The sequence below is a fragment of the Paralichthys olivaceus genome, chromosome 2 (assembly GCF_024713975.1).
Source record: "Paralichthys olivaceus isolate ysfri-2021 chromosome 2, ASM2471397v2, whole genome shotgun sequence".
In the NCBI taxonomy this organism is placed as follows: Eukaryota; Metazoa; Chordata; class Actinopteri; order Pleuronectiformes; family Paralichthyidae; genus Paralichthys; species Paralichthys olivaceus.
Window position 1 is genome coordinate 27,104,716 of NC_091094.1, and position 25,242 is coordinate 27,129,957.

A 25,242-nucleotide genomic window follows, 5' to 3' on the forward strand; every position below is an offset into this window, starting at 1 on the left:
CCAAACCCAGCTCTGCAGCTACATGGCTGAGTTTGACCCTCCCCCACACCACTGTCAGTACACACGACTACACACTGCTCCTTCCTTCATCTGGAGGCGTTTTAATTCTCTCCACAGTCTGAAAGCACTCACACAAACGACTGCATGACACAAGAGGTATCAAAGTGTGGACATATTAGTGAATGTCTGCTTAAATATACACTTCATACTGCATGCAAGCCACAGCCAAGGCTTGTGTTACAAATAAAATCCTTGACAGTGGGCTAAGAATTCTGGGAGTGGCAGCTCATGCCCACAGATATTTGTTAGTGAGAACAAAAGACACAGCAGATCACGCATTCTTTGTGTATTCAGATTATAAGTGTGCGAGACTATTCACCAAGTCTGTAACAATTGTCATCCACATGATCATTTGCATTTTCCCGAACTGTAATTTGATCAAATTCATTATTGTAACTTATTCGCCACAGGCAGTGCAGAAAGTTAGGCCCAGCTCAGACCTCGACTACATTTTGACATTATAGTTTGACTGTAACATCCCACCATCAAATTCTACTAATTTAAATTATTTTGGATACTTTTAGGGAAAAAACCCCAACAAAGTCCAGTAATTGTGCACACCACACATTATACAGTATAGGGCTCTAACAGGGGAATGCATATAAAATAGCCATTTATCAATAATAAGTCATGTTACTGAGTCTATAGGAAAGGGATCTTTGGGAAACAGTTGCATACAGACACAAAATCATTGAAATGTCAAAAATGAGTGTTCACATGTTATTGGTTAATACATCACCCATCGTTCAGGAATAGTGAATACAACAGTCACATAACTACATCTGCTATGGGTTTCATTCTAATTACATTATGTCGTAGTGTACAATACATGGCCCATTCAAGAAGCAGAACTATTATATTGGTTAACCAACTAAACTACTTGGTTTGACTTTGCCTGAAACTGGACAACAGACTAGATGTGTTTGAAAAATGATTAAGATTCTAATAAGACTGTGAAGTGGGAGGCCTGTGTAGAAAAGGGAAAGGTCAGAACAGAAAAAAGACGTTTTAACTGCCTTCATCTTGTTCCCTTGTGAGGAACCCATCTCTCTCTCCCCTCCTGCTCTCAATGGCCGACTGAGCGGCTCAGACAAAGAATGAAAGGGAAACAAATGGCCAAGAGTGTTTGTTTTCTGGTGTTGGGGTATGTCTTGTTCCCTTGTTCTTTAGGTCTTTTTTTTTTTAAATTTTTTTAAAAGGTTGTTACACTCTTGCATGCCAAGACTTCCCGTTGCTGGGAAATTCTGCCCCCTGCTGGCTGCACTGTGGCAGTGCAGAGACATTCCTCCCCCACTATGGGTTTGAGCCTCTCAGAGTATCTTCAGGCTCCCAGTGACGTTGTTCACCATCTCCTCCTCACCCATGATGGCCAGAACAGTGCGGGACCCAGCCTCCACCTGGCAAAAACCGGAGGCATTGATTCAGAGCTGATATTCTCAAACATATTCACATCAAGGCTGGACACCAGACTGGAAAAGGCATGTTTCCCCTCACCTGAGTGAGCCCTGCATCCTGGACCAGGTAAGTGGGCAGGCTGAGGCTCATGGCCAGGGCCTGCAGCTCCAGTAGATGAGCCACGTTGGTGCCCTGGAGGACCACCTTCTTGGCTCTGTGTCAACACCACACCATTTATAAATCAAGATTACATTTCAATATCCAGCTACTTTATTAACACATTCACCAAACACTATTCTGAACACCGGATTACTCGAGCAATCGTACAAACAGCCAATCATGCGACAGCAGTGCAGTGTAAAAACCCTGCTCCAGATACCAGTCAGGAGCTTCACTTACACATCAGAATGGATTTTTACTGTATAATTAAAAATGTTTATTAAAAATGATCAATGTAAAATGATCTTTGTTGATTTTGACCCAGTTGTTGCCTGCTGCTGTAGCTTATGTGAGGATGTAGAAGACATTAAGGCACTCTGCACACTAAAAATGTACACCATCTCTGTATTGTGGCTAAACACCGGTGTTCCTATGAGTTGCTGTATTCCCTAATTTACAGTACTCGTGGTTAGCTAGCCAAGATTACCTCTCTAAAGATGGTCACCTCAGGCCACTGTCATGCTTAACCCATTCATGTCCATACAGAAACAAAAACATCTTTCCACAGTCTATCGATTTTTCAGTAATGGTACAAAAGACTTTTGTTCATCGGGAGGTCCCAGAGGACAGAGTGGGGTTGTCAAGGGAGAGAAGCAGTCATTGAAATTAAAAGATCCACAGCGCCTGGAGCACAGTGGGTTGTACACTTTGTCCCAAAAAAATTTAACAGAACTTTTGTCACAAACAAAGCATTATTTATTTAATTTATTAACTGGAGCTTTCATAATAACCTGTCTGTCTTCGTTGTGTCTTTAGGGAGAAAATTGAACCAACAAATGACCTTTTATGTTTAGTTTTGTCTTCAGTAAAAGAATGAGTGAGAACTCCTAAGAAAGGTTGCCTGATCCAGTTGACGGCACAGCGCACATGAACATGTGTTCACATGATCAGGGTGGTACCACCTCTGACTCACCTTAAATCAAGGAAACCCATTGACTGAGTTTTACTCAAAATGGAGCAAAGATCAAAAACTCCTCCTGTGAGCAGCAGTTCTTTGAATGTGTGACAGAAACACCTTGTTGTTGAGAGGTCTGAGGAGAATATTCTGACTGGTTGGAGTATAAGTAAGGTGTTCCTAATAGAGTGCTGGGTGAGCGCATATAAAAAAGCATTTCTGGGATCATCAGTTTAGGCAACCGAGTAATTCTACAAACCAAACTGACAGAGCCTAGAATAATAGCAGAACACAGACACATGGAAAAGCAAGAAAACAAAAAGCATAAACACAGCTCTATCCTGACATAGTTGAAGGAAATAACATTTGTAGTGGTCAAGCAAACCTTAAAAATAAAAAATAAATTATTACTGTTAATTGTTTTCAATTTGCTAACTTGTTTAAGTGAGGTAACCAGTGACCTCACAGAAGGTGGAATAAGAAAAAACTTATCTAACCTTTAAATTTGTGCAGATTCAGCATAATCAATTAAATTAATTTAGCGAATGCATTGTAAATGCATAATGTATGCACTTCTCCTACTAACGTACCCACTGTGGTCCCACTTCCAGGCCATCTCCCTCCAGCTGTTCTTCTCCTGTAGAGCCTGGTACAAACCTACAGCAGCGTGGCCTACCTGGGCTGCCACCTGCACAAAAAGACCCAACAAAAAAGTTTTTAGCCATACAGATCATGGTTTCTACGTTCTGTTTCTGAATAAAGTGACACAATAATCTTGAGAAACAGAAATGGACTTTAAATAATGGTTGCAAACAACCTCAAAATAAAATTTGCATGGAATCATAATAACTGTTTTAGTGCAAATGATACGAACACAATAATCTACGGCTCTGAACAGAAAGAGTGTTAATTATTGGAAGGACCTGGGAAACTCCGGACCAATGTAAATTAAAGACAGAGCTTGTGAAATAACAGAGCACGCTGCAGTTTTACATCTCAGTAAAACCAGAGATAGGTATAATTAAATGTGAGGGTTTAACCTAAAGGCTAAAAGACCTAGAAAGGGTCCACCTCTACTTTTGTGAGTTGAGCAGGAAACCCCTACTGAGCTACTGTTTAATATTAATGTTCAAGATAGATCATGTATGTGAGCACACTACATACACGGTCCACATTGGCACCAGTGGACTAACCTTCCCAACACCCATGGCAAGGTCCATGTTCACCACAAACACCATCTTGAACATGAGGTCGTCATCTCCCTCCTCCTGTTGGTCACAGCAGACAAAAGGAGACACTGAGATTTGGTTTTGGACAAACTCCACAAGGTCTAATGTACCAAGGTGTACCTGTGGGGACTAAGGCTAGCTTATGGGCACCTCATTCTCCAGCTTGTTGAAGTAGTACATGGCCGCCTCTTCGGCAGACACGTTCCGAGTGTGCAGCAGAGCCTGAAGTCATGAAAAACAACAACAACGGTCAGAGAAATAAGCTGCTGATTATGGTAACGCCTCTCATAATTATAGCAGAGAGAAAAAAATCAACTAAGAAGACATTATCTTTTCCAGTCATTTCACTCACACTGCTCAATTAATATCCAATTATTATATGGAATATTTTATTATTGGTGACTGTGAGCTGCTGGGTGTGACCCCGATAATTCAAGTCGTATTCTGAATATTAATGAAATGCCTGATTTGATTCTATACACTTTCGCAATCACCAAAACTTTTAACAGTATGCTATCAAAATTAATTTAGAATTTATATAATGAGGTAATTATCTCCGTGTAGCAGTGGTGAATTATATGTTTTGCATTTTCATATTACAAAGCATGGATCACTGCAGTGACTTAATGTGTTACTGAATGAATGAAGCTAGAGTTGGAATCTGCTGACAACTGTGTGCATGATTCCATTTATTTTCATCAGGATTTCTCATGAGATTTTTGGCTGGCGATCACATTTACATTTTTTTTTTATTTTGCAGAAACATGCCAGCACCCTCCTGTCTCACCTGCTTGGCTGCCTCCTCTGGGATGTCCAGCTCCCGCAGCTGCTGCAGAAACACAGGGTTGACATCCTGAGACTCCGAGCCTGGGCCTGACTGCTCTGATGGCTCCATCCTTCACTGGAAAACAGAAGCAAACACTGAACGTCCTGTGCAGCACTGATTCCTCATGGAACAGGACGCGGCAGAGGACAGAAGCTACCGTATAATAATTCAAAATGTTGACAGGTCTTCGCAGGCAGCCACCAGGCCCCTGGAGCAGATCTGATGAAAGGATGAATGGTTAATTAGCACCAACATGACAAGCTAACAGAACAAACCGGGATAAACCTGGAGCTTTGAACTGCATCAGTTAAAGGTGGACTTGGACACAGATGACCTGTATCGACGGACGATGCGTTCTCATCGAACACTGTTGTATCATGTAGGAACCCAGTGAACGGACTTCACCAACAAGGCCTCATCCTAAATCGAATGAAGTGTGACTTGACGTTATGCGACACGTGAATAAGATGTTAGCTTCAAATGACACCATCCCAACAAACGACCGGAGTCGCGAGTCAACGATGGCGGTGAAAAGACAAAGCACAGCTGGCCAGTTTCTACGTATGTGACAGCCGCTAGCTTCCCAAACACGCTGCACACCTTGAACCCAACGAAAACAATGCAGCTAACGCTAGCAGAGCCCCGCTGTCGTCCAAACCGCTGGGCCACTCCGGTGCGGATCCCGGTTGTTTCCCGCTGGCGCGTCGAGCACCGCTGTTCACTCAACGCTCGGTTCAGGCGGCCCTGCCCCTCAGGCAGCGGTGGTTCGAACCACCAGCTCACGGTAGCGTTAGCGTCTGGAAGCTAACGGGACTAGCTCCAGCCTGCAGGGGTGTTTTGCCGTGCATCGCTGCGTTAGCTCACCTGTGCTGCGCAGCTCGCTCGGTAGACAGAACAAAGATGCCTTCCCCTCGGTGTGCGGACGGAGCAGCGTGCGGACGCGCGGTTACATTCAGTGGGATTCCCGTCGAGCACTGACAGCAGCGTTACGCCATTTGGACCCAGGGTGTTTGTTGGCACTGCCGCGCGCCGCCTCCTGCCGTGCGCGTGTAACAGATCCTCCGCTCATATCAATGCTGTGGTGATTTATATGCGCGTTCACGCGGGGGGGGGGAATGGCGGCTATCGCAATGTATGTATTCTAACCTCGTTATGATTATATTGGTAGATTTGAATACGCGTCAGGCTGGAGATTCATTATTAAGATGGAGATCCACTTAACCGAGTGAGGAAAGTAGGAAAATAAAAGGTGGCCTCGGTTTTAAATGTAAGATTCTAACTCAACCGAGTCTTTAAAGGGTCAGTGTGTAGGATTTAGGTGAAAGGATCTATTGGCTGAAATTAAATATAAAATAATCCTTGTGATGCTCTCACTGGTGTTTTTTATCTAAATTGTACAAATTGTTTTCTTTAGTCTAGAACAGGACGTTTATTTTTAAAAACTTTATATTTACATCCTCTCTACGGAGGCCGCCATGTTTTTTTTTTTTACATTAGTCCAGACTGGACCAACTAAAAACCTTTTGAGTTTTTATAACAACTGAAGGTTACCACAGGTTCTCTGTCATGTTTGGAAGGAGAGGGTGAGGTGAGGGGTATTAGCTGCAACATTCAACTTCACCACTTGGTGTCACTAAATTCTACACACTGAGCCTTTAAGCACTAACACTGCGCCTTAGTGTGGAATTTTCTTAATTTAGACCTGGGCAGACATGATGCTCCTAACAAGTGTCCGGACTTTCTCCGGAGCATCATGCAACCCAGTGAATGTGTTGATGACATCTCTAACATGGTTGTGGAGAGTCTCCTGCTGCGTGGTTTACGTGCGAAAGACATCTCCAGTCCGAAGTCCAGACCTAATCTCAGATAACCTCCTGGATTCATGTCGGAAAAACAGTTTTAGCTCCATTGCTTTGTCCAAAGCTAAGCATCATTGAATACATTTTGAACTCTATTTCATTGTGTCTTTCAAAAATGCTTGGAAAATAAATAAAATCTTAAATAGTCATATTGTTAAAATGTTTTTTTAAAAGACAAATTAGAGGACATGGTCACTTAAGGGGCAGATCTGATTTCAGCTGGGGCCTGTGCCCCCCTGACCACTTGTCTCTTCCCTCACACCTCATGGATCCTTCTTCAAGTTTCCTTGACCTTGTATTTCCACTGAAGTCAAGGAGGTTTGTTTAGGGAAAAGGAGATATTTTTTTCGACCTGAGAACGCAGCCTTGCTCTCGGCAGCATTGTGAAGAGCCCTTTGGAGGAACCTCTTTGTTAGGAACTTTCAGTGTCATTTTGTGTTAAGATAAGATCTTTTGTGAATACAGCCTCAGGAACTGACTCAATCGACCCTACTGATGAGTGTACGTCTCAGTGTCCTGACTGCTAGTTTTACCTCAGGCCCATGAACACACATGTAACCAGATAATCCAGCCCCAGGCATATTACACCAGCGGCATCCTGTCCTTTATTATGGCTGGGACCACAGCTGTTCCTGTGTTTTAGTTACACTCCCGCACATGTGAACATCTTGTGTGTATCCACAGGTTTTTGAAATGGAAAAACAAACCTCACCCATCATTTTAAGAATACTTTATTACATCAGCATATGTGAGAATTTGCACTCTTTCTTATTAAACATGTTAAATCGCTACAGTTACATTTGAAATCAGCATGATATTAACACACACAATAAGAAATATCCTTAAAGTGGCTCCCTGTAGAGCCTCCTTTACATTGCCAAGTTTTTACAACCTAATAAAAGTTAAGAGTTTTCCCTCAGGCCGATTTGTCTGTATCATCACTGAGCTCTCAGTCCCATCTGAGCTGACAGCATGTGACACAGCAAACCATCTGTTCATTTGAATCATTAGCTTTTGTAGTGATAAACCTAGGGGCTACATTCTGACACGCTGCTCCAAGACCTGGGAATGACACACTCAGTGGACGCACATCACTGATGAGCAGGGCAGGCTCTCAAACCTCAACACTGGGGAGGTGGTGACTGAACTGTGTCTTGAATATTATAGTTGGCACTGTATTTAGTCTGATTCTCAGTCTGGTCTTCTTATAAATATTGTGTAGTTTAACTCTTAAACAGCCGTTTGTGTTCAGTACATCCAACTATCTGAAATCTGAAACCAGCATCAGATCTGTACCTGTGCTGTGTTAAAGTCTGTCTCCCAGTCGACATGGATTTATTTTGCTGAGCCCAGTAATCTCTATGACTCCAAAACAAATTAAGCACCACCCCAACCATACAGGGTAGTTAGGAAACACTTTTTTAAAAAGGGAAAACGTATCAGTCTTTGTCATTTAAATAAAAATAAAACATCAGCAAACATCAGCTTGTATGAAAAGTCTCTGTGCTCCAAGCGGGAAGCAGAACAGTGTGACGAGGTCGACTACACCTACTGAACCAGTAGCAGTATAATCAATACATAACCTGGAACAAGTTGACATAACAAAATGCCATACAGACCTTCAGCACGTGAAGCAGTGCCACCTTGTGTTCAATACAAGAACTTTATACCAACCGTAATGCCAATAACAAAATAAAAGACATATACCACTGCCTCAGCTTGAAGGAGAACAAGGTGAACCATGATTTAAGACATTGTTCAAATCCTAAAAGGAATGTTAAAAAAATGTACAAAATCGAAAAATACACAATAAAACACTACAGCACGCACTAGGACTCCACTTCATTAATATGAGTTTCTTTTATGGAAGGATTTCTGTTTTTCCACTAACATCTTTCCAGTGACTTGTACATTATACACACACCCACAAGAATAAGTCGAAAAGCGAGAAAAAAAAAAAGAGTAAAGTGTCACTTAGTCTGTTTTTAAGTACCTTAAAATGCCCCGACAAGCAGGTTCTGACTCGTAATCTTATACAAAAGCGGAAAAATGAGCAACTACAAATGTCTGACATATCTGTGTGTGTTTCTGTGTGCGTGCGTACCGCTCCAAATGAGATGTCCAGCAGGTGTTGCTGTGTATGTGTGCGAGGACAGACGTGAACTGGTGGTTTCAGCTGGATGTTCGTTACATAGTGTTATCTTCTTGGGGTTGTGACATCACAGAAATGAGGGCAAGTGTAATGCAGCACAGCAGGCGAGGTAGAGAGTGGCAGGATTCCTTCTTAGAACATGTGAAACTGGTGACTTATAGATGAGTTCACTGCATTTTCCCCCTGTATCGTCCAAAACATCACCACCACTGACTTCAGTTTTTTGTACGAGGAGCAACAAATGCAAGATGGAGACTGACAACCAGAGCAACACGAACACTAATGCACGCACACACACACACACACACACACGTACACACACAGATTTGTGATCATACAGCAGTGACAAGCACACAAGGCTTAAAAAGGTACCTCTTGGTGAAATTTACTACAGAGGGGGAAACAGTGACGTCAAATCCCTGTTTCTGTTCGGATCACATCAGCTGCTTTCTTTTACACGAGAGCTGCTGTGTAAGACAACAGAGTCAAGTCCAGCATTTTTTCTACTCATCCAAATTTCCTCCTCATATTCAGCATGGCAGCAGGCTTGACTGGTGTCTCCTGGTCCAGGTCTGTTCAGTGTCCACGTGCTGTTCCGTTTCTTCAGTCTCTGGACTGCACAGATGCACCCCCGATGACAAAAGGACAAACGGTGCTGGGACATGAACTTTAATGCCAACTAAAATCTTCTGATCTGAAAAAAATGTTTTTTTCAAATAAAATTAAACACCTGAAAGCCCCTCGCTTCCGATCCCTCCTCCTCAAAAACAAAAGTCTTCCCATTTGTCCGTCGCTCTCCTGCTTCTCAGTTCAACCTGCAGAGTGCAGGATTCTTAATTTAGCCTCCCACACTCCCACCCCACTCTGTTTGCTGCCACACCAGTGGGCGTCTCCTCTGTCACAAGTCAGTGACCTTGTTCTCCACAGCGGCAGCGATCTGCTGCAGCCTGTAGCCCAGCTGCATCTTCTGGGCCGTGGTGTCTTCCTCCAGTGCTGTGATGATCTGGTGAGGAGACGGCGGGTCGGTGGATGGAAGGAGAGAGAGGTGAAGAGAAGAAAGGTTGAGGAGATGATAAACGCAAAATAAGATGAACTATAACTTTAACTCAAATGTATACGGCACCAGCATCCACCCAAGTCTTCTGTCCAGTTTCATTAAGTTTTTAAATGATGTATCAACTACAGTAACATCAAGTCTCTCCCACTGTCTCCTGTCCTGACAGTTAGTTACATCACTTGCAGATAGATAGACAATAGAGTGATCACACTATGGTCCATTTGTAAATAGTTTGAGTTAAAACAATAAAAAAAGTGTAAAATGGTATTTTGGCCATTATTATTATTATAATACTTTTTTTCAAATGTTCTATAGATCACAATAACATTATTATATATTTCATTCTTTTGGTCATGATAATCATGTAGTGAAAATCTTTCATTACCGCTTTACGTTTAACCATAAATCACATCACATTGAAGTTAAAAAAGTCTTAAATACCCACAATGCAAATCATTAAGTAATACTCATATAGAGCAAAAAACACTACACCAATAACTTGATATGTTGAAATATCTCCAACTGAGAGTCACAAATGTTGTTTAACTATTACAGATGAATCACTACACTAGCATTGAAATACTTCATATTAGGATCAATGTTCAACTCCACTGTGCCATGACATTCTGTTACACCTCGACTGAAGCTGCTTTGAGACCTGACAAACATCCCTCTATACTGCAGCTCAGTATCCTGCCTTGCACAGGCTGTGTACAGTGGGACTGAGTGATAAACACACCTGGTCATAGTATTTGTTTATGTACTTGTAGAGCTCGTGCAGGGCGACCAGGTAATTCAGCTCTCCGGAGTAGTTCTGAAACACAAAGTGATCAGGTTAGAAGTCACACTGCGTCTGTGTGTGTGCGTGTGTTCCTCCGCAGTGTGGGGCTGTTAGCGGTGGCTGCACTCACCCTGGACAGTTCAGCCAGAGCAGAGTTCATCTCCTGGTCACTGGCTGAGATGGTCTGTCTGATGTCAGCATAGTACCTGCAAGACAGAACGTCATCATATACTTCATACACACAAGGGTTGATCAGAATCAGGCGTATTTGGCCGAGTGAGTTTGCACGAACAAAGACTGGTTCTGCCCGATGGGGACACTCTACATGTACAGACAATATATAAACAATATTCATATACCAAGATTTAGAAGACTTCTACACTTTAGAATACTAGAACACTGCTCGTTCTACACCTGCCTGTTTGTAATGGGATGTTTGCTTGGCCTGTGGTGATGCCGGTTGCAGCTTTCTCTCTGAAATGGTCAAAGTGACCTGCAGCACTTTTTGAGCCAAGTCAAGTGAAAAAACCGCTGCAGGACTCAGTCCACAGAACCCTCAAGCTGCTACAGCTGTTCACCTGTTTATTCAAAGTTAGGTGAAGCTTGACTGGGTAACGCAGAACCTAAACAGAAAATGAGTTGTTGTTGCAGTGATCGACAAAATCACCTCTGTTGAGCGCTGGTCGCCTGTTTATTCAAAGGTTATAAATATTGAATGTATCACTTGTCCAAATTGCACCAAATATGACACTGCACTTACTTGGGCCCTCAACAATGCACATGCCATGTGTGAAGCCGTCAAGATGAAAAGTTCTCAAGACATGCAAGCCACATACAGACAGACAGACAGACAGACAGACTGATGTCTGGAATTAGAAGATCAATTTTGCTCTTAAAATCTATCTTGTGTTGTCTGAGGAGTAGGAGATCAGGTTTAAATAAGGCTGAACCCACCTTTCTACCATCTGCTTGTATCGGGGGATGTCTCTGGCATACAGCAGCTTGTTGATGGGGGAGTCCTGTTTTTCAAACAAAAGGAACGAGAAGCAAAGACTTCTTACAACATATCCAAATGTTTATAATAAGTCATAATTAAAATCAGTATTATGTGCAAGTAGCTTCTTCATGCTCCCTCCCCACAATCCTCCTCACCCGTCCTAGTTTGTGCTCAGCGATGGTGCACGAGTCCATGAATGTCTGTGAGATGACAGAGAGCACAGCGTCCACATGGTCCGACGCCTGGACGTCAAAGATAAACTGAGGGTTCTTCACAATGTTGATCCAGAAGCGCAGAGGCAGACTGAAGAAACAGCAGATATTAATATCACAGCTCTCCATCGTCATACTTGTTTGTTACCTCAAGAACAAAAAAGCTTTTACGAACAATTCATCTGATTGTTTGCACAGGAACAGTAAGTCTGAAGATTTGTAGTCATGACATCAGGGCACAGAAACAGCACTGATGAAACAACCTCAGAAATACAATATTTGTGTGTGTGTGTGTGTGTGTGTGCCTGTTTAAGTATCTGTGAGTGGACATGAGCGAGAGAGAGCGCTGGAGAGAAAGAGAGCGAGAGTGAGGAAAGACTTCCAAAAAAGGTTCAGTGTGACAGATTCAGTGGAAAGTTTCATGTTGCAGCTGAATACCCCTCACCTCACCCTCCCCTTCCAAATATGAAAGAGAGCCTGTGTCAGCCTTTAGTTGTCTCCAGTCTGGACTACTGTAAAAAAATGGCGGCCTCCGTAGAGAGGACCTGCTCCACGTGTAAATATAATGTATTTAAATATAAAGGGCCCATTCTAGGGTAAAGAAAACAACAATTTGTACAATTTAGATGAAACACACTAGTGAAAACATCCACGTAGTTACTGCTGTAGCAACTAGGAGGACAACAGAGGGTATTTCAAGTTGAATTTGAATGTTGGGGCTTACAGACTCTTGGATGACACCACAGAAGCAGTATTTTACCTTTTTTTTTTCTTCTATTTTTTTTTTACTTTTGAAGAATCGATCACCAATTACTTCAATTGTTTCGGATTAGGCTGCAATGCTGTTTACCCATGAAACTCAAACACTTCACCCACCCCTCCATCGACATAGTGGCGAGTAGATAATGAGTGAATTTTCATTTTTGAACTATCCCTTTAAGATATCATGTTCAAGAATAACAATAACATACTTTGTGAAATCTAATCAGTTCATCTTTGAGTACAAGTGAATGTTTTGGCCAAATTTGAATACATTTCCTCAAAGCAAGAGATATCACGTTCATGAGACGGATGGACAGAAAACTTAATGCCATAAAAAACATGAAAAATCCATCTTCACTGTCCTATTTGACCTTTCATGTGAAAACCAGGCTCTCTGTACCTGTTGGTCTTCCAAATGTGGATTGTCTCTGGGTCAGAGATGCCATGTTGTCCTGCCTGGTCGTCCAGCAGGTCAAAGAAGTATTTGACAGCCAGCGGGACAGGACGGCTGGTGCTGAGGATCACTGTGAACAGGTCGTCTACAAACTTCTGTAATGTGCCCTGAAGGAGTGAGAGGAGAGGAGGGTTTATTTGACTGTGCAATCATGTCCACATCCATCTGTTCCTCACACTCCAGTGTTATCATGGATATGTCACATTCACTCACTCACACTGGTCACATGTCAAACAACAACCACTGAGGCCATTGTGAGGAAATTCCCCTTTCAGTGTCATTCACTGGTGAGATACGATCTTTTGTGGCTTGTGATCAACATGAATGCATATGAACACACTTGTGTGCATGTGTGTGGGAGCATTCACCTTCATGGACAGCAGGCGGGTCAGGTAGATCTCAGGAATGGCCTTGGCCCTCTCCCTCTCCCTCAGGCTGCCTCTGCGGTGTTTGGGCAACTCCGGCTCTTCACTGGCTTTCACCAGATGCCACAGCCGCACTCCACCCTCATCTGCATCCTCCAGCATCGGCGTTTCTGCACAGGTCAATGTTTTTCAATCTTTATAAGATTTACTGAACTTGTATAGCATCACTGTCAGATATACAGAAAGTTCATTGACGTCAATGAGTATTTACAGGGATTCACTTTTTAAAGAATCACTGTTAATTGTTTGGATGACTTGAGGGGATAAGATCATCCTGTTGAAAACTCCAGGACACTTGGTGAAAAGTAAAAATGTTCAGTTTGGAGTTGGGTTAAAGCAGAAATCATTTCAAGTTGAACTAAATTAATTATTGCATAACTCTGTTCTCATATTAACTCACTCTCTCCTGCTACATAGTCATGGTTGTCATGGTGAATGTGTTTGTTGTGGCGAGGGACCAGTGCTACTGTTGCACCGTCCGGGACCTGATGAACGACAAGAGATGTACAGTTAGTGAGACACATCTACAAGCACCTGTTTTCTTGTGTTTTCTATTCTGAAGAAGTGTATAAGGGAATTGTGCCCTCTGACCTTGTAGTGCTGCAGTGTGTTCAGGCGCTTCCAGTTGCCCTGAACCACAGACGTCAAGTCCTCGTCTGAAAGGATGAGATGACCGGCTACACCAGACCTCCACTCTGAACAAGACACAACAGTCCCACCATCACAACTCTGTGAGTGACTACATTTGGACATACAGACTGTCAGGTGTTTTCCAGTGTTAATTCAAGAGCTGTGGAGGACAAACTGCATTATAAAACCTCCCTGTATTTACTTTTGTCCTGCTATAGGGGGCACTGCAGCTCAACTAATGTAAAATAAAGGCCCTGTAGTTCATGTATTTCTCTCAATTCACTTAAACACTTAAAACTTTGAACTGCAAAAAATACTTTCATGGATTATATGGTAAACACATCATCGTCTGCCACTTCCAATTAACACAATAGCAAACAACGAAACTTGTTGATGTCCTCTCTTAATGTGGGATCATGGGAGGTCTTGTGTTAATCTTCCACTCAGGGATTAAATCTCCTAAAAATGCTGCATGAAGCATTTCTGAGGGGCAGTGAGCCGAGCTGCTGCTAATATCAGCTCAGCTCCATTCTCTGATAGCTTAAGATCCAGACGTCTGACGACTACAAACCTTCACTTGGTTCAAATATACAGTTAAATAATGTTAGTAATGATATATATATAACATAAGTCTGTTCATTTTTAGACATTTTAGTGTGGAGAAGTTACACATTAAACCCTCTGTCTAAAAACCAATGTGGTGTGACTGGATTCTCACCCAGGTCCAGTGAGTCGGCATGGGGTCGGTGGGAGAAGGAGGTGCCTTTGAAAACCTGATCCAGCAGCTTCTCCTTCACCTGTGTGATGGTATCACAGTCCAGCACTTTGGAAGGCAGCGGCTGGGTTTCATTCACGCCTCCACCCTGCACCAACACATTCAGAGTCTGCACAAGAGGAGGAGAGGTGGTGTGAGAATGTTAGAAAGGAACGCTGCAGAAAACCGAAATAAAACTTTCTGAAAGTCTCAGTTGATGTCTGAGATTCCTAAATTTGACAAAAAAGCTAATTTCATCTTAAGTCAGAGTTCTCCTCACCAGGGTCTTGTACTCCACATCCTCTCGCAGCAGCCGGTTGTCGTTGAGAGTGTATTTGGCCTTGCCCGATACAGCATCCACTGGTCCTTTATCTACCTGGTGTTTTATGGCCCTGAACAACATGTAGAGAGATTCTCCTGCTGAGTCCTGCACACACACAAACACACACACGAGCCCAAACACAAGCCCAGGCACACACAGGGACAATTAGTACTCACCAAACTCACACTTCAGGAGAGAATGAAGGGCTCAAATGACAAGGACGCTCTTCAACACCCTTTAAATTAGTCACTCGCAACTTTGTGCTCAAGAGGTGGAAAAGTTAGGTCATTTTACTTAATTGACACAGGCTTTTTATATATTCTAACCATCTTCCCCCAGCCTGAAGGAAGATTACTTATGAACTTCACACATGTCAGTATTTTGTCATATGAACTCCAAATCCATACTATTTCAGAGCTACACTAACCTGAATGGTTTCACTACAGTTTATGGTTGAAACAGAAATATAAAATCATGGTGTGTGGACTGACCCTGAGGAAAGCATAAAGACAGATGGACATCCAGTTGGTGAGCAGCTTCTCCACCACTGTCTCTGTCCTACAGAGAAAAACACACAAGTTATAACACTACAAAATATATTAAAACCCACCGCCATACTTTTTACTCTCCTCCTCCTCCCTCTTCTTACCGTCGCAGCATCAGTTTGGGGTTCTTGGCCACGTACTGCTCCACCAGGTCATTCAGGAGAGTCTTGAGGATGTCAGTGAAATATTCTAGTTTGCCATGAAGCGCCACCGTCAGCAGGGAGGCCACATAGGCTCGGTCTCTGGGAGAGAACGTCCGTTGGCTCTCCAGTGTGTGAATGAACTAGAAAAAGAAGAGAGGAGGTGTATTATCTCTCTTCTTGACAGGATGGTTGTTTCTAGAAAGCTGAATTGTGATGATGACTACCTTGGTGAGGAAGAGTTTGCTGTTGAGCAGGTTGGACAGCTGCACCAGACCCTGCTCCACCGTCTGCCGCCGACACTCCTGAACGTCCAAATCTCGCCTCAGTGGAGACTCTTGGTGGCCCGGGAAGAAAATGCGTTCAGCATACATCCGGTAGTCTAGGAAAGGGATCCCTGAGCCCACCAGATCACTGGACATGTCCATCATTTCTGTCATCAGGTCTGTGACAGGGTGAAGGGACAGGGGTCAAAGGTCAGCATTGAAATGTTGTGCTGGGAACTGCACCGACAGACAAGAGCCCATAAATATTAACATTGGACAGTGGCGAAAGACTAAAATTAAACTCTGCGGCAGCCATGTGGGATGTGGGGAACATTTAATCCAGGAACTGTGATGAAATGGAATAATTTCAGGATGTTGTGATAACAACGCTGATCTGTTAATCTCCACAAGCTAAAATAAACCTCCTTGTTCCTCTGCGTCTGGCTCTCCTCTCAGTCATGTAACTCCACTCTGCTCACACTCTCTTACCTGTGAACTCTTTCTTGCAGCGGTCTCTTACGCTCGTCTCCAAGTTCTCCAGTTGGATCTGGACCTTCTTGTAGTCCCTCAGGGCCTGTTTACTCTTCCTCCTGACAGACACAGACAAGAGCAGAGGGTCAGGAGAGGAAGAGGAGAGGGGGCCCAGTAAAACCACTTCTATGTTGGATCAGTGGGAAAACATTAGACTTAGAGAAAGGCTGACTATAGCCCTTTTACAACTGGTCAAAAAAACACCCCCAACCACAAACATCTGGCTTATGTCAGCAATGGGAATGGATTCAATCGGCATTCACTCCAGGGTCAAATGACTCTGCAGTAGATACAGGTTTTTAACAGCTCTGGCTCTGATGAGAGTGATGGAAACATGACACCCGGATGAACATCAACTAGGTGTTGGCACATACAATAACCATTGACACGCTTATACTTGCGAACAACATGTTAAGGCGATTCTGTTCTTTGTATCATGCAAGGTGAAACTCTAGCAGGACAACAGAGAGAGCTTCTCAGTTTCTGGTGTGGTTTATCACAAGGGCAAGCTGGGTCAGTGTCAGTTTTCTGTTTTCGAATACAGACACAGTCCATCCACTCACCTGTAGATGAGCACGATGATGAGGACAATGAGGGCCACGATGGACGCCCCGACTCCGACTCCAATCTGAGCCTCCAGGGGGAAGGTAGACGGGCTGAGGTTGTCATACAGAACTTTACCAAGAGAAAAGTTCAGGTTTCCCATTTGGACCTGAAACACACAAACATCACACACAGCCCTTCAATTAAACAGTAAGAGGCTTCCAGCAGCAGCGATCACACCGTTCCCACCATCCTGTGTTTACTGAGGCTGCTAAGTGAAAGCAGGTGTACTCACAGTGAACTCTGGGAGGTTGTCGGAACCCTCTCGTTTCTTGCCGTTGGGCCCTGGTGCGGGCTGCTGAGGTGGAGGCTCGCAGTACAGATGGTTTCTGGTCAAGGTCTTCACAGCACACACACCCTCCCCGATCAACACCACCACCTCGTCCTTAGTGATGGCCAGGTCCAGGTGTTCTCCCTGACAACATGTGAAGGAGGGGTTATAGTTTATCTGCTTTGAGTTCCAGTTGATTTGAAATTGTTGAGAGAGATTGAGACCAAACTGCTGTTTTTTCATGAGTAACTTCTGTTTCTGCCCCATATAGAAGCAATAGTGACAAGAATAAAGAAATACACTTGTCAGTTAGTAAAATCGAGATTTCCTCTGACCTCCAGCTGGATGAAGCTGCCGGGGTTGTAGCGGTAGGCCTTCAGAGGTTCCTGGTGGTTCAGGTTGCGCAGGTTGGGGTTGGGCTCGTAGCTGAAGGCCTGTGGGTTCAATCTGCTGAAGTCAAAGTGCAGGTTGTCCAGCAGGAACTCCACTGTGACCTTTGACCCCCAGACGGAGGAGTCCACCATTGGTGAGCGACACAGGATAAGGATGGAGGAGTTCACCTCGCAGCGTTCCATGAACTGATGCGACAGGGAGGATACAGAAAAGACGATCAGAGTGGAAGATTGGTTTCCATCAGGTACACACTAGGGTTGGGCAAGTATATTGTCTATTAGCAAATCCATTGTCAGGTGTTTTTTTCTTATTTTATTTTGCTAAGCTAATTGTTGGCCTCCTCAAGAATGCATTCAACTCTATGAATAGTTAACCTAGGAACTGACACTTACTGTATATTCTATATTATATTCTAGACATCAGAATCAAACACATCTGTAATCTCAGACTGGGTAAAAACTTTAACTTTCAACTTCAGTGAAAGATGTTTATACAACACATAAGACATATAACATTTAACAAAAACACAAAAGATAATAGGACATGGACATTTAGTACAATAAAGCATCAGCATTTGTCTATCCATCATACAAATAGCCATCACCAGGGACATAGACAACAATGTTTTCTTTCAACATGTAGAGCTGGGAAGTGAGATCTGATCACAGGTTTTACAGGAGACACAGTCAAGACACATTTTAATGTGAATGATGTGAACCCATGAGATTAGAGCTGTCCACCTGTAGTCAGATCTCTCCAGATGATGATGTACTCGCAAATGTTAGTGCAGATTCGTCATGTTGCTGACACGTTGGATGTCAATGACATCAACTTACTTCACTTTGACCTTTGATTTGCCGATTTTAAGCCCAAACTAATCCTATTCTATTTTTCCCACCATTGCTCTCTTCTGCACACACTGACCTGTTTGACAGAGCAGAGTGGGTCTTCAGGACAGATAAGGTCAGGAACCATCCTGACTGGTCTTCCTCGTGTCTTCTCTCTGTCCTCCCCGTTTGTGGTCCTCTTCTTCCTTCTTCTCCTTTTGCTCTGGCTGATGGACTCGTAGGGAGAGACAGTCACCACCATCCGGGGCTCCTGCACCACGTCCAAATTGTGGCCCGACACGTAGATCAGTCGACCACCACTAAACAGAGAAAACAGTTTTAGTGTTCAGAGTCAAACCTTTCTAAAGTAGAGAACAGGAAGTCAAAGTTGAGGACAGACTGTGAGACTTACTCCAGGAAGCTCTTGGCTGGCGCAGCGTGGGTGATGTTGGGGTTGTGGGTGTAGCGGTAAGGTGAAGAGTGGAGGTGACGCTTACTGGTGCCGTAATGCAAGGTGATCCGTTGATCTCCTGTCTTGTTACTGCTGCCAGTCACACACTGAACACTGGAACTTTGCACTTCTGATACACTGTAGTGAAAGAGAACGAGACAAATTAATAAATGTTTTGATACTTTTTTTGAGTGAAATAGTTTCTTCTCCCCTCTAGTGCAGGGAGGTCAGAGGTCAATACCAACAACTACACTGAATCTAAGTTTAAAGCAAAAACCAACCCATCATTTAGCCAACAAAACATGTCTGTGTGTTTGTCTCACATGTTACAGGACACTCCTCCTACAGTGATGCTGAGGTCAGAGGGGCGGCCTGTCAGCAGGTTTCGGCCGGTGATTGTCAGGGACGTTCCTCCGGCCTTGGGCCCCCTTTGAGGAGACACTCCCATCACGAATGGGTCCTGACAGGACAGAGAAGATGGAGGGAGAACTGCATCAACCGCTCAAATGCACAGAGGAGCTCCTTTTGGAGTTAGTAAGTTGGTAAAGTTTATTTGTATAGCACTTTTCACAGAGTCATTTAGTGCTTTACATGACCATACAAATATAACAACAGAAAACAAACACACACAAATACACAATAAAAATCATAATACAGAGTCCAGCCAAGTACATGAATAAAGCAACAGACCTGGAACATACACATCACCTGAGCGTTTAAACAGGTTTTTAACTGGTTTTTGAATGATTCCACTAAATAACTTAACATAAAGATGCAGGCATTGCATTTCATAGTTTTGGTGCTATTGTCACAAAAGTCCTGCCATCTCAGTCTTTAGACAGATGTGTGGGATATGTAATAGATTTAAATTGTAAGATCTGAGTGAGCGAGCAGATGAATAAAGGTGGAGTAGATTGGTTAGATATGTGGGGGGGGGGTTGATGGTGCAGCGAATTCTGTAAGTGAGAGGGAGCCAAGGAAGAGAACTAAGCATGGGTGTAATATGGGACCATTTATTTGACCTAGTGAGAAGTCTTTAACCAGCTGAAGTTTGTGCCAGCAGTTTGTTTTAACTTAGCCTGAGCAGACTTTTCACCAGAGCCTGATCTTACTGGCTGCTTTAAAATAATCGAAGATATGTGGCATTCATAAAGGTTGCAGATATGTGCATTTAATCACCAGTTTGTCCACCAGAGAGCACTGCCACTACACTGCAACACACTACACACATCACTGCTCAGCTGACCGCTGCAAGGCTAGAAGGGAATCAGGGTTAGTGGATCTGTTTATGGAGAGATCCTCGTTTTCACTGGTCGTACATATTTTTAATGATAATAAACTACGTCCCTCATTTCTTCTCTTGTATAAACTAAATAAGACTGAAAGGAAATGTGACAGCTGTGGAGGCTCCAGTATATCCTGTGTATATGTATGAAAGTGAGCATATCAATGTAAAACAAATATCTCTGGGGTTTGAACTGAAAATAGCATTGTGGAAACATCAAACTTTTCCTGGCGGAAACTGTGATGGAAAGTTTTTAACCATTTTCTGACATTTAACAGAATTAAGTATTAACTAAAGAGGGAACCAAAACAATAAATGAAATGTTTAAACAACTGTAGGAGCCTAGTTCCATGCTGATGAATTAATTTTTGGCAGTGTGTGTCACAGGCAGCTCCATTTTTTCCATTCTGATTCATTTCCTGTTTTTGCCATATGCTAAAATTCAGGTCAACAAAACCTAATCTAACGCAGAGTAAATTAAATGAATCTAATGTACCTGGTAGCTGAATGTCTGGCTGGACCGACCAAACTCTCCTCCACTGACTTTCACAGAAACATGGCCCATCTTCTCTCCTCCACTGGCTTTGGTCATGCATACAATCCTGGAAGACAGACATCACACCCATGAGATGGTCGCACTTCTTTTAGTTGGACATAAGGTCAGGCACGTTCCTCTTCACTTCTATTCATTGATATTACATGAAAGTTATGCAAGGCAGTTCAGAGCAAGTATTGAAAATTCATCTTAACACACACTGAATTCTATCAAATTCCTTAAAAAAACCTCAGCAGCTGGTATGTACCTGGAGGAGACCTCGTAGAAGCTGGGGAGGACGGTGCAGGCCACTCCAGCTACTAATACAGAGTCAAGGATGTCTTCAGCCTTCTGGCCCAGGTTGGAGCCGGATATGGTCACCTTGGTGCCTCCTTCCAGCAAACCTGAGAGCGGCTCAATCTGAGGCAAGTACAAAAACCTTTTTAATGTTTGAGGTATCCTTTCTTTTAATGATTTATTGTATGTTAAGCTTATTTGGATTTTGAAACACTAATGGTAAAAAAGGTCTAATTAGAAATCATGCCTATAAGCATCTCAAGTTTTCCACACTACTGCCGTTTTCAGACATGAAATCCAGAAAATGGCAGCAGAATTGGGCCTCGACTTTCTCTTGCCTTTCACACATGAACCACGCAGCAGGATATTCTCCGCTCAGAGATTTTATTAGGGGCCTGGCAGGAGAAACATTTGACATTTGCATTCTCACTTAGCACCCTTCCGCAGAACCTCTGGAGATTATGTGTTCAGTGCATGTCTGAAAGCAGCTTGAGTAAACAGGTAAGTGAGGCCTATACTCACAGAATGGATAACGGGGGCAGGACATGTGTGCTGTGCAGGTTCACTGCAGGAGTCTGAATACAAGCAGCTGGCCTGAGCAGTGCCACACCACACACAACCATACTTCTGGTCAGCTGTATGGCAGCGGCTGCAGTCAGAACGGCCCACAGAGCAGTTGTACAAAGTCACTGGTGGCAGGAGAGACAGAGAAGAGGGTCAGTCGGTGTTTAAATGACATCCGGTCTTTGGAGATAATAAAAATAACACAATATAATAAAAATATGATCTAATTAAGTACAATCAAATGCAACTTTGGCCTCACCATAGAGATCAGTAGAGCTGTCCACGTGGAAGGTGTCCCTCCTCTTCACATACACCATGGCGTTGTATTCCTCCACCGGAGCCGAGTATGTGTACTGGAGAGCAAATGGTTTCATCAACAGGGACACTCATCTGCTACTTGTTGCACAGTCACAATAAAACACATCAATGTGTTACAATGAGTGGCTGCAAATTATCAGACCTGGTGGAGCTGACAGGTAATGTCAAAGTTGAATGGATTCATATCATCAGTTTCCACGTAGGCGTCCACCACCACCGTCTGCCCTTCAATGACTAACACACACTCGTAGTCCAGGTCTGTGTCCTGAACACGCAAAAGACCTCTGTTAGAAACCACTGGACAGATAATAGGATCATTCATGACATGGTAAATGGTTTGTATTTATATAGAGTTTTTCTAGTCTTGATGACCACTCAAAGCGCTTTACAGTACAGTTCACAAGTGTTAATGCTGTGTGTGTGTGTGTGTGTGTTACCTGATAGAGGTGCAGGTTGCGAGCTAGTAAAGTGATCTTCCTCTCCACTCTGACAGGAAGCAACGACGAACCCTGGACCTTCTCCACACAGGGACAAGCTGAGGAACCCCAGCTGACCAGGGAGCCCTCGTCCCCCTGTTGTTCAACACACATACACACACAAAGTATAAACACACATATTTTTGGGATACTACAGCAGGGGGACACACCTAAATTGGGAATTTATTTTCATCAAAGCCACTAAGCTGGAGAAAGCTGCCTATTAGAAGACAAGGATGCATACAGCCATTCTGTTGAACATCACTTTCATTCCTTTTGCCAATGTGTTGCTCCAGGGAGCGTCATCTGGCACTGCCATCCCTTCACACAGAGCTGTCACATTCCACACTGTTCTCCCCTGTGGTTCTCTGATTGGTAGAACAGGAGGGTGTCCCTCTGTCTTCAAGAGCCTCCTGAAGGCTCACCTCCTCTCCTGACAACATGTCTAACTAGCACAATGTGCATGTCTTTACCTGATCTCCCGCATGACAGATTTCGCACTTTGTACTTAATTCAAGGTCTCATCCTTTGGAAATTCCCTCTGACTTCCCCTCCTTCCCTTTACCTGGCCGACTGCTTCCTGTAGCTCCAACCACAGAATCTAAACAAGAAGCCAGCTCACCTGGATCAGTCTTTCAGAAGCTGGGTGTTTGCACGGTGGAGGCCTCATTTTTCAAAGTTTGCACTGTGTACATAAAAATAAACCAGTCTAAACAATTCCCTATTTAAACAATGGATCAGGAACCCTGAGACTGTGCTCATCTGTCCTAACAGACTCACAATTGACAATTTTTTACAGATACCAGATTATTGTAGGAGAAAAGTATTATCAGCCTAAATGTTCATCCTAAAATTCCTGATGTAAAATGTGCTGAAGCTTTAGTGTTGTCCCTCAGTTGTAAGTTGCTTTGGATAAAAGGGTCTAATGAAAAAATAAAGGTTAAAGTCAAACGAGTTAGTAGTCTTGTTGTTTTTTACCCTATTCATCAAATCATTTTGACAGTGAGATAAATAAAATTCAAATAAAGACAAAAATTGTAATGCTTATTTTTAGGTTTTATTTCCCTATTTTCCTCTGCCCAGCTTGCGATCTTCAGGTAAGTCTGCTGTCACAATTATTGTTATTATCATTATAATTATGTACTTCCTTCTGTATTTTAACCATTTGTTTTTTGTTGTTGTGCAGCACTTGGTACTTTGTGTTGAAAAGTGCTCCAGAAATAAAGTTACTATCATAATACTTGCATACACACGAGGTATCTCCCTCAGACGACACCTTCCTGTAGTTATTTAGTTCTTGTCTAGTGCAATTCAGTTTCAGCTCAAACTCAAACAATCGTCTTTTTTGGAATCAGTTAATGAAAAAAAATATAGAAAAGAGCAGAGGTGGTCAGACAGCAAAGGAGGAGCAGGGAAACAAGGGCAGAGCAGGAAGCTGGTTGAGCTTTGGTCCCATAGCAGAAGTAGAAAGTCCAGTCAGGAGCTGAGAGCGCTGAGAGGCTGCTGAAGCTTTGAGAGGAAGAGTAGAGGAGAAGAGGAGGAAGGACGTGAAAGGAGGCGGCTGAACTCACCGGGAGGAAGGCATCAGCCGAATCATACTGGTAGTCCAGCTCTGAGTCAGTATCCAACAGATGGGGGTACGATGGGGCTGCCTGGTCAACCTCACCATCACCTGACAGCACAGTGGCAGCTGAAAATGTGGCTGTGTCATTTTCTGACTGGACAGCTCCCTCAGCAGGGACATCCACTTCTTCTGTTGGCCAGAGGAGCACCTCAGGGTCAGCGGCAGGGTTTCCTCCCTCTGTGTCCTGCGTGGGCATCAGGATGGGCGGCTGGGTCAGGTCTAAGTAGAGGGAGGGCTCAGAGTAAACTGGTTCGTCCACTGGGTAAGGCGTTGGCAGGGGAAAGCCAGATGAGGTGGGGGTGGGAGGCTCAGCCAGGCTCAGTGCTCCCTCAGCTTCCTGGGTGTCGGTGGGGGGTGACTCCGTCATCACCTCCAGGGGTAAGGAGTCTGGGATCATCAGAGGCATTGCAGGGTCGAGATCTCCACTTAGACCATCAGCCATGGTGACAGGCACTAACTCTGCAGCCCACACTGCAACAGTGGGTGTAACCACAGGACCTGCGGTTTCACTCTGAGTGACAACGATGAGCTCTCCCACTTCTGTCTCTTCTTCCTTCATGGTGGTGCCCTCTGGAGGTGTGGTCGGGGCTGCTGTAGTGGGTGGCAGGGTGGTGGCCAGTTGAGGGGGCAGGGTGGTCGGCAGGGTGGTGGGCTGGGTGGTGGGCAGGGTGGTGGGCAGGGTGGTCAGCTCAGGGCTGCTGGTGGTTGTGGGTGGACTAGTGGGCGGGATATGGGTGGTTGTCTCATGAGTGGTTGCTACAGTGACGGGGGCTGCGGTTGTTGTCGTTGTGGCGACAGTTGTTGTTGTTGTAGCAGGTGTCCCGGTGGTTGTCACAGTGACGGTTGTCGGGGCAGCTGTTGTGGTACTGGGTGTTGTGATGACTTTAATGGTTTTAGTTGGGGAAGGAGCTGAGGTGGGGAGCTCAAACTGGGGAGGGGGGGATGAGGAGAGGATGAGACAGAAACAAAAAGGAATAACCAATAACTGAATTTAAATGTGATGTTACACACATGAGCCGCTGTTATTGACAAATGTTGACTCATGCAGATCAATGAAGCTTGTTTCAAATAATGCAGGCTTGTATTG

General features: G+C 43.8%; 2 protein-coding genes across 8 annotated transcripts in view; both read right to left on the bottom strand.

Moving 5' to 3' along the window:
• Positions 1 to 81: 81 nt before the first annotated feature.
• On the bottom strand, positions 82 to 5,733 carry LOC109629016 (probable peptidyl-tRNA hydrolase 2). 2 transcript variants are annotated; one of them, XM_020086488.2, is made up of 7 exons: positions 5,489 to 5,733; positions 4,586 to 4,699; positions 3,949 to 4,020; positions 3,763 to 3,837; positions 3,160 to 3,257; positions 1,555 to 1,669; positions 82 to 1,457 (listed from the first exon to the last, which is right to left on the bottom strand). In XM_020086488.2, the coding sequence occupies exons 2-7, from the start codon at positions 4,691 to 4,693 to the stop codon at positions 1,371 to 1,373; spliced, it is 555 nt and encodes a 184-aa protein (XP_019942047.1). In that variant the 5' UTR covers positions 4,694 to 4,699; positions 5,489 to 5,733; the 3' UTR covers positions 82 to 1,370. The 2 variants fall into 2 exon arrangements, with proteins under 2 accessions (XP_019942047.1, XP_019942048.1); XM_020086489.2 differs by having other exon boundaries at positions 5,225 to 5,526.
• Positions 5,734 to 7,198: 1,465 nt separating this feature from the next.
• plxnb1b (plexin b1b) overlaps positions 7,199 to 25,242 on the bottom strand; it is a 101,206-nt gene continuing 83,162 nt past the window's right edge. For 5 of the 6 annotated variants that reach the window (XM_020086469.2, XM_069513699.1, XM_020086471.2 and 2 more), the window contains 28 exons: positions 24,103 to 25,083; positions 22,493 to 22,627; positions 22,198 to 22,320; positions 21,997 to 22,090; positions 21,696 to 21,862; positions 21,145 to 21,296; positions 20,838 to 20,943; positions 19,380 to 19,516; positions 19,018 to 19,194; positions 18,703 to 18,925; positions 17,721 to 17,963; positions 17,350 to 17,529; positions 17,075 to 17,223; positions 16,470 to 16,570; positions 15,942 to 16,159; positions 15,679 to 15,857; positions 15,521 to 15,587; positions 14,988 to 15,134; positions 14,672 to 14,837; positions 13,915 to 14,018; positions 13,724 to 13,808; positions 13,267 to 13,433; positions 12,845 to 13,005; positions 11,626 to 11,773; positions 11,428 to 11,492; positions 10,604 to 10,679; positions 10,432 to 10,506; positions 7,199 to 9,638 (listed from right to left, as the gene is read on the bottom strand). In XM_020086469.2, the coding sequence (XP_019942028.2) occupies positions 9,534 to 9,638; positions 10,432 to 10,506; positions 10,604 to 10,679; positions 11,428 to 11,492; positions 11,626 to 11,773; positions 12,845 to 13,005; positions 13,267 to 13,433; positions 13,724 to 13,808; positions 13,915 to 14,018; positions 14,672 to 14,837; positions 14,988 to 15,134; positions 15,521 to 15,587; positions 15,679 to 15,857; positions 15,942 to 16,159; positions 16,470 to 16,570; positions 17,075 to 17,223; positions 17,350 to 17,529; positions 17,721 to 17,963; positions 18,703 to 18,925; positions 19,018 to 19,194; positions 19,380 to 19,516; positions 20,838 to 20,943; positions 21,145 to 21,296; positions 21,696 to 21,862; positions 21,997 to 22,090; positions 22,198 to 22,320; positions 22,493 to 22,627; positions 24,103 to 25,083 (4,731 nt within the window). In that variant the 3' untranslated portion in view covers positions 7,199 to 9,533. The remainder of the gene's footprint in view (positions 9,639 to 10,431; positions 10,507 to 10,603; positions 10,680 to 11,427; positions 11,493 to 11,625; positions 11,774 to 12,844; positions 13,006 to 13,266; positions 13,434 to 13,723; positions 13,809 to 13,914; positions 14,019 to 14,671; positions 14,838 to 14,987; positions 15,135 to 15,520; positions 15,588 to 15,678; positions 15,858 to 15,941; positions 16,160 to 16,469; positions 16,571 to 17,074; positions 17,224 to 17,349; positions 17,530 to 17,720; positions 17,964 to 18,702; positions 18,926 to 19,017; positions 19,195 to 19,379; positions 19,517 to 20,837; positions 20,944 to 21,144; positions 21,297 to 21,695; positions 21,863 to 21,996; positions 22,091 to 22,197; positions 22,321 to 22,492; positions 22,628 to 24,102; positions 25,084 to 25,242) is intronic. The other variant, XM_069513707.1, reaches the window with a different exon arrangement.